The sequence below is a fragment of the Pseudorca crassidens genome, chromosome 14 (genome assembly GCF_039906515.1).
Source record: "Pseudorca crassidens isolate mPseCra1 chromosome 14, mPseCra1.hap1, whole genome shotgun sequence".
In the NCBI taxonomy this organism is placed as follows: Eukaryota; Metazoa; Chordata; class Mammalia; order Artiodactyla; family Delphinidae; genus Pseudorca; species Pseudorca crassidens.
The window spans coordinates 53,948,142-53,956,020 of record NC_090309.1 but is presented as its reverse complement, the minus strand read 5'-3'; the positions used below and the strand labels follow the sequence as shown (position 1 = coordinate 53,956,020).

Genomic DNA, 7,879 nt, shown 5'->3' with positions numbered 1-7,879 from the left:
GCAGAAATTTCAATCAGAAAAACATTTAAATGAACTTTGTGACTTTTCAATATTTTGCATCCAACCACTCTCTAAGACTCTGAAATCCTTGCCTCAAAACCCTCCCCTTGGGCTTCCCTGGTGGCGCAGTGGTTGAGAGTCCGCCTGCCGATGCAGGGGACGCGGGTTCGTGCCCTGGTCTGGGAAGATCCCACATGCCGCGGAGCGGCTGGGCCCGTGAGCCATGGCCGCTGAGCCTGCGATCTGGAGCCTGTGCTCCGCAACGGGAGAGGCCACAACAGTGAGAGGCCCGCGTACCACAAAAACAAACAAAAACAAACAAATAAACAAACTCTCCCCTTGCCCTAATAATCCTCAACTATTGTATCATTATTCTTGTCCAGTCCCTAATCAAGCCCCCTCAGTGGAAGAGCGCCTTCAAATAGACCCCAATACTTCATAAATATCCGACTTTGCCTCCCCATTTTAGATGGTACTCTGGCTCTGCGGAGCAGTTAGTGTTCTCCCTTCCTGCGATGAGAACTCAGCTTTACATTATCACAAAGTTGTTTTGAGGGTATTTTCAGGGAGCCACCATTCAATTATTGAGCTCCACCGAGATCCAATGGAGACCCTCTTCACCACTGCAGCGCAAGACCCCTGCTTCAGAAACAGTGTCCCCTTCTGAGGCCCTCGATCCCCTCAGGGGTCTTTCAGGCTTCACTAGTGAGGGATGTAAGGCTTGTCCTGGGCCCAAGTTCCAATTTCTTATTTTAAGTCTCCTTTTTGTTGAGCTCCCCAAATACTGAATCTATTTTGTTTCCTAGCAATAAGGAACTCTTTTCAGGAATCCTTCGATTACCTGACCATATTTGAAAATCTTTTCTCCTTGGTGCATATCCACCTTATCACTAACCAGGCAACTATTTGTCTATGTCCATCCTGGTCATTTATTGTTGTGCACATATTAGAATAAAGTTCATGGTGAAGAGGACAGGTGTGGGTCCCAATAAGTCCATCCCTAAGCCAGCCCAGGGAAAAGTTTTGTCTCAGGCCACTGAACAACACCTTATGAGAACTTTCCTCAGACTAGTTTTGTCTGTGAGAGTTTGGATCAGCAGAGATCTCTCCACGCCCTTCATCTGCTGAGAACTGTAAGTTCAACAGAGTTGCCATTGGGTAAGGTCTAGCTGTGAGGTTGGGGGTCCCCGAGCCACAGGATACACAAGCAACTCTCCACTGACATTCCCAGTCTTAGTATAAACCTCAGTCCATGCCTTCCTTGGACCCAACTTCTGCTTCTTACCTGTATTGATGCTATTGCCCAAATCTGTGCACTTGTTTTTCTAAATAGCATCATTTCACCAAGGATAATTCAGAATGACAGTGGCCACTATAAGAACTTTTGTTTTTGTTTTTTTTTTTTTGCGGTACGTGGGCCTCTCACTGCTGCGGCCTCTCCCGTTGTGGAGCACAGCCTCCAGACATGCAGGCTCAGTGGCCATGGCTCACGGGCCCAGCCGCTCCGCGGCATGTGGGATCCTCCCGGACCGGGGCACGAACCCGCACCCCCTGCATCGGCAGGCGGACCGTCAACCACTGCGCCACCAGGGAAGCCCCACTATAAGAACTTTTGATACGAACAAAGTTATTCACTTGAGAAGTGCCTTTGAAGGAAAAGGGAACATAATTCCAAACATCCAACGGTCTTCATTTTTTCATTAGCATGAGGAGGCATCCAAAAGAAACTGGATTCCAAAATCGCCTCCTGAACAGATTCCTTGGCCAAAGCAAAAGAAAAATATGAACTTAAAACTGTCTTTTAGATCTCCCACAAATCACAACTCAAACACACTATTCCTCTTCCTCTATCCTACATTCTTCCATCTACTGCTGCCCCATCTCTCCCTCTGACCCCCTCTCCTTCCCTCCTAGCCAGCCAGGTACCCCAAACCTCACTTAACCTCTTTAAGGGAAACCTCCTTCAGCACAGAGAAAAACTCTTATGGTGAATTTTAAGCTCTGGTTCCATTCTCAGCTGAAAGCCATTGCCTAAGACTCTCCAAGGCTTAAATAAGATAGAACATTGCAGAGGAATTTAGAATAGTTTGAGGGACATGTAATCCAGAGTGGCCAGATATATACCAATAGTGCATATGTTGCAAAAAGTTGGATAAAAAAGTCAGAATTGGAAGACCTCCAATGATGACTTAAAAGACCTTGAATTGTATGGGAAGCTGAAGGGACTTAGAAACACTGCAGATGTCGGTCAAGGACTTTCGGAGGCTATCCTTTGCCTTTCCTGTGAAATTAGTGTTCTGATTCAGTTCTTCAAGCCAAAAAAAAGAGAAGCCTGATGGAGACTTTAGGGATAGGTTCTTTAATACGTTGCATTCAGTAGTAAATCTTGAAGCAGATGTGACCCTGGCTCTCCCTCTTATCTTTTTGTGAATGGCCTCAAAGCAGAACTAGAGGATTTAATATGCAAGCAAAAAGTAGGGTGGGAAATAGGCCCATGGCCAGACCTCCAAAACCTTGAAAGAGCTCTATTTTAAAAGAGCTCTAGAACTAAGAAACTAAAGGGAAAAGAAAGAAAGAAGTTATCAGTGAAGGTGTTCAATTTCCCATTCTACCTGCAAACCCACGAGGAAACATTTCTCTAAAAATTAAAAGTCTTGCAATTTTGATTGATATGGTCACAATAATATCAATCTTAAACCTGAGCACTATGATAGAGATCTTCCTCAACTTATAATGGGGTTACATCCTGATAAACCCATCATAAGTTGAAAATATCCTAAGTCAAAAATGCATTTAGTAAACCTAACCTACCATCACAGCTTAGCCTTGCCACCCTTAAATGTGCTCAGAACTTACATTAATTAGCCTGCGACTGGGCAAAATCATCTAACACAAAGCCTATTTTATAATAAAGTATTGAATATCTCTTGTAATTTATTGACTACTGTACTGAAAGTGAAAAACAGAATGGTTGTGCGGGTACAGAATGGTTATAAGTGTATTGGTTGTTTCCCCTTGTGATCACGTGTCTGACTGGAAGCTGCCCTGCCCTGCCCAGCATCATGAGAGAGGATCTTACGGCACTTTGCTAGCCTGGGGAAAAAGACCAAAATTCGAAATTCTAAGGGTGGTTTCCACCAAACTGATATCACTTTCCTACCATCTTAAAGTTGGAAGAAATCAAACCATCATAAGTCAGGGACCCTCTGTACAACCCTTTCCTTGGAGTCAACAAACTACTTGGTCAGGCATCTATCTAATAATCCTAAATATCTAAAACCACACCTTCCCTAGGCCCCGGCACTTAACCATCAGCCCCGTACTTTTAACCAAGGAATGTTCTTTTCTCCTTTGTGACACTACACTCATTAACTTAATAGCAAGGGATTTACTGTGTGAATGGAATTGCCACATTAAATGCTCTCCTGACGGCCTCTTCCCTCCAGTCCCTGAGGACCTCCCTGTTCATAATGAGGTCCTGGCTAATTCGGTTATTTATTTGCCAGTACTTTTGTGTGTAAATCAAACATAGATTGAAGCTCACCTGTGGGCAAGCAATTCCAGAATGTCAGACATTCTACTAGAACTAAACCCATCAAGGTTCAGACTGACCCACCTAAACCTCTACCCAAGTTTGCACAATAGCCTTTAAAACAAGGCACTAAGGAAGGAATAAAACTAAAATCAAAAGCCATAAAGAGAAAGGAGTCTTCATACCTCATCCTAGTCCTTGTAATACTCCTATCCTCCCAGTCAAAAGCCCAGTGGCAGGAGTATAGATTCACTTAGGTCCCTGGGGCCATAAATAAGTCACTCTCCACTTCCCTTTAGAACCAAACTCAAATACTGTTTTATCCTCAAGGCCTAAGGAGACTGACCACATGTTGTACAATTGTAGAACTCTGTTGTGCTTTCTTTGGTGTCTCTTTAAATCAAAAGTTAATACCTGTCTTCTCCAAGGAAAATCAACAACATACTTGGACTGGTATGCCTCAGTTTCTGAGATGCCCTTCTACTCTTCACAAGTCCTCAACCAGGACCTCCAGAGCTTTAAATTGCCCTGTGACCCTATTCTTAGCCAATATTTGGATAATCTTTCTTGTTCCAAAGGTGAGGCAAGCTCTAAGGCTGATTCATCTCTCTGCTTCCTCTTTTAGCTCAGGGAGGGCATATGGTTTCCAAGAGAAGTGAACAATTTGTCAAAGGAAAGTGCACGACCTAAGACAAGATTTATTCCGTGGAGGCAAATCTCAATCCAGACAACCAACTGTGCAAAAGGTACCCGGCCAACTAAGAGACAATTATGAGGATTCCTGAGTCTCACTGGCCACTGCAGGCTGTGTGTTCCCAAGTTTTCTGAAACTCCCATACCATTATTTGACCTGCCCAAGTCTCTGGTAACCAAACCTTTTCTCTGAGAACAAACATGAACTTGTTTTTTGTGAGTTGAAATGAGGTGTTCAATACCCTCCTACTCGGGGCCTAACTAAACATCATAAGCCTTTCAACCTATAAGTAAATCAGAGATCTCACTAAGCCCTTAACTTCATGAGAATAAAGACTAATAGCTTAGCCTCTCTTGTGATCTAATGGCAAGAGCTTCCCACTTTGTTAAGGGGCAGCAGCTAAACAAATAGTCTCCTATTGGCTTGGCTTTAGAGTCTCCTTTAAACCAGATGGTCCCTCGTGCTGTACCATCTTTCTTGCTCCCTGAAAATACACATTTCTCATTAAGTCGATTTACCTCCTGCGAACTTCCTTCTTTTCTCTGAGATGCTACAAAGATTGTCAAGGCAGTGCTCTCCCTCACTGTGGTAAGCAATGAACTCAGCTTCACCTGATCAGCAAGTTATTTCGGTATCATTTCTGAGCTGGCAAATGACAGCGGTCTTTATCAGAATGTGTCCTAAACTCTCATCTGAGAAATCCCAGATTATTAAAAAATAAAAACATCCACCACTCTTTCTATTTGTCATTGATTTTGGAAAATATTACTGATTGGATCATGATTGTTCTTTGTTCTTGTTCCTACAGCCTCTTACTCCCCTGAAAGATGTTGGTCACTAATGGGCTGGGGTCCTGTCTCTGCTGGAAAAGAGCCGTGAAGGGGTCCAGCATGTGTTCTGTGGTGCTGAGGGGCAGTTTGTCATAAGCTTTCACAATGATGCTGTGTTCCTCCCTCCCATGCCCACACAAATATTGATGCACCCGCGGAAGAAACAGGCAGCAATACCCCTTCAGTTAGTTCCCTGGAGTCCAGCAAACTGGGGGAGGGGTTGGCAAAGGATTGGAGAGAAAAGAGGGAGGAGAGGAGTTTTCCTTATTTTGTCAGGATTCCTCTTATCAGCTCTGCTTTTCTTTGCCTGCCCTAGGGCTGACTCTGGGGAACACCAGATTGGGGCAAATCGCAGGGTGTCCTCAGGCCACCCTCACCCACAGTACACGCACATCTCTCTCCAAGTGAAATCTGGTTTTGGTGACCAGCAAGGGCAGGCAAAGGGTAACAAAAAGCCGGCTAGAGCAGTTGACAAGAGTAGGTGAGGAGGAGTTTGTGTAAATTGAGTAAACTGCCAAAGCTGTCCCCATTTTCCTTCATCTATCTCCTGGTCTCTAAGAGCTCAGGACAGACCCCAGAGCGGCAGCCAAGGTGAGGAATTCTGCCCCCCAAACAAGGAATGGAGCAGCATTTGAAACCTACAGAAGAGGATATCCACGGGGGAGGGGGGGAGTTGGGGGCGACAAGGGGGGGCGGGGGGGTAGGAAGGCTGCCTTCAACAGATAACCCCTTGTGGGCCCAGGAGCCTGAGCTCCACTTGACAAAAACTTCCCACGGTTACAGTTGTCTGGAAGCACGAAGCAGTGAGTCTCCTGACACTTAAAAGCTTGCTCTAACTCTCCCGTATTCTGGAATCTTCGGTCTGTGCCATGCACTATGTTACTTAGTTTTGTTTTGTCGCTTTGGTCTCGCTGTGATTTCTTGAGTGATGGCCTCCATCCCCACACGGGACTGTACGCTGGTGTCGCCCCGAGGCGGGGTCACCATAACCAGTGTTAGGCAGAGGGTGTCGTCCGCCTCTGCCCCCGGAGCCGCCCTATAATCCTTTGAACTTCTTCGTCCCCACAGCAGCGAGCTAAGTCCTAGAGCTCGGTACAGCTTTGATCAGTCTTCAGACACCAGAATTAAATATGTAAATACCAAGTTGGAGAAACAGCTTAAAAAGTTTAAGAAATCCAGAGCAACGGGATTCCGCAGAGGACAGGCCTGCCAGTTGGGTTGGGGGCAGACAGGTTGGAAAGAGGAACACCGCTCTGAAAAAACAACGTTCAAGTCTCTCGCGGTGGAGGCGTCCCGAGAGTCGCTGGACTCCGAACCGGCGGGTTCTCCCGAGAGCCCCGCGTGTGGCGCGCAAGGCTAGTGCGGCCCAGCAGGGCGGGACCCGGGCGGCAGCCGGCGGCTCTCCGGGGAGGCTCGCTCTAGGAGTTGGGAGTGACCGGCCGGCCGGCCTCTCCCGGGATTTGTGACGTGCCGGACAGCGGTGGTGACGGGGCCACCACATAAAGCCGGGTCGTCGGGGCGGGGGTCTCCCAGGCCAAGAGCCCCGATGGGATGGGGGAGGGGTGGCGAGCGAGGGGCCCCCCGACCTCCGGGGCTCCGCGCAGCATTAAAGTGACGCGCGCCCGGCTCGCCGAGGCCGCGCCACGCCCCCGCGGGGGTGGAGCCGCGGCCGGGGGCGGGTCCGAAGCTGGCGGCGTCCAGGCCTGGGGCGGGGGCTGTGACAGCAGCTGCAACGGCGGCAGCGGCGGCGCCTGAAGCTGCTGAGGCGGAGGCTGCTCCTGGACGCGTCCGGGCCGCTCAGCCGGAGCCCCAGCCCCGAGGCGCCGGGGGTGCGCTGGTTGCTGCGGCTGCTGCCCGCCGGCCGCCGCCCGGGCCCCCGCTGCCACCCGGGCCCCGGCCGCCGCTCGCGCCCGGGTCGACCCCGCCCGCGTGTGTGCCCCAGCCGGGACGCCGCCCCCGGCCGGGTCTCCACTTCTCGGCCGCACCTCCCATGACAGCGCCCGCTCGAAGATGGCTGCGAAGGGCGCGCACGGCTCCCACCTGAAGATGGAGAGCGAGCTGGAGCGCTGCCGCGCCGAGGGCCACTGGGACCGCATGCCAGAGCTGGTCCGGCAGATGCAGACGCTAGTCGTGCCCGGCGGCGGGGGCGGCCGGCGAGCCAGCCCGAACGCCGTGCTCACCTCTGTGGACACCGGTGAGTGAGGGAAGGACGGGGCCGGTTCACAAGCGCGGAGCGCGCGAAAGGCGCCTCCTCCAGGAAGCGGGCCCCGACTGCGTGGGGCCGGCGGTGGCTGCTTTCGGTATTACCGTTCCTGCAGTGCTGGTCTTAGGAGCAACCAGGGTAGTAAGGAAGGTTCTTCTGCCCAAGGAGAAAACTCACATGCTTTGGGGAAAAGAGAGAAACGGTTTTTGCCCTCTGCCCTTTCGGATCATGTGGGCTGCTCCGACTGCTGTGAAATGGTGGTTTCGGCACGCATCAGATTGGGGCTTAGGCCGGACTCTTGCGCCGCGCCTCCAATCCCCATTCCGGTTCCTAAACTCCGTCAGGTGAAGGCTGTGCCTGTCTCTCCTTGCCCTCCCCCTCTTTCCCCCAAGTCAAATTAACGGCGAAGCTCTGTGCACAGCCAGTATGATTGGGGGCTTAACGAGCGCCGGGTGGAGTGGTGGAGAAGTGGGAAAGAGGCCTGGTAAGCCTCAGTTTCTTCTTCTGAGTTCTGGCTCGGGACGCATCTAGCCCTGGCAGTCTGTGGCTTTAGCAGTAGGGCTGGTTTGGCTGGGCTGGGCTCTTGTGCTGGGGTTGGAAGGCACCCTGATGTGGCAGTG

The 7,879-nt window shown here is 50.1% G+C and overlaps 1 protein-coding gene across 3 annotated transcripts in view; it reads left to right on the top strand.

The window, feature by feature from the left end:
• Nucleotides 1–6,822: 6,822 nt before the first annotated feature.
• TTC7A (tetratricopeptide repeat domain 7A) overlaps nt 6,823–7,879 on the top strand; it is a 122,668-nt gene continuing 121,611 nt past the window's right edge. Inside the window, exon 1 of one of the 3 annotated variants that reach the window (XM_067703050.1) lies at nt 6,823–7,250. In XM_067703050.1, the coding sequence (XP_067559151.1) occupies nt 7,067–7,250 (184 nt within the window). In that variant the 5' untranslated portion in view covers nt 6,823–7,066. The remainder of the gene's footprint in view (nt 7,251–7,879) is intronic. The other 2 variants (XM_067703048.1, XM_067703052.1) reach the window with 2 other exon arrangements.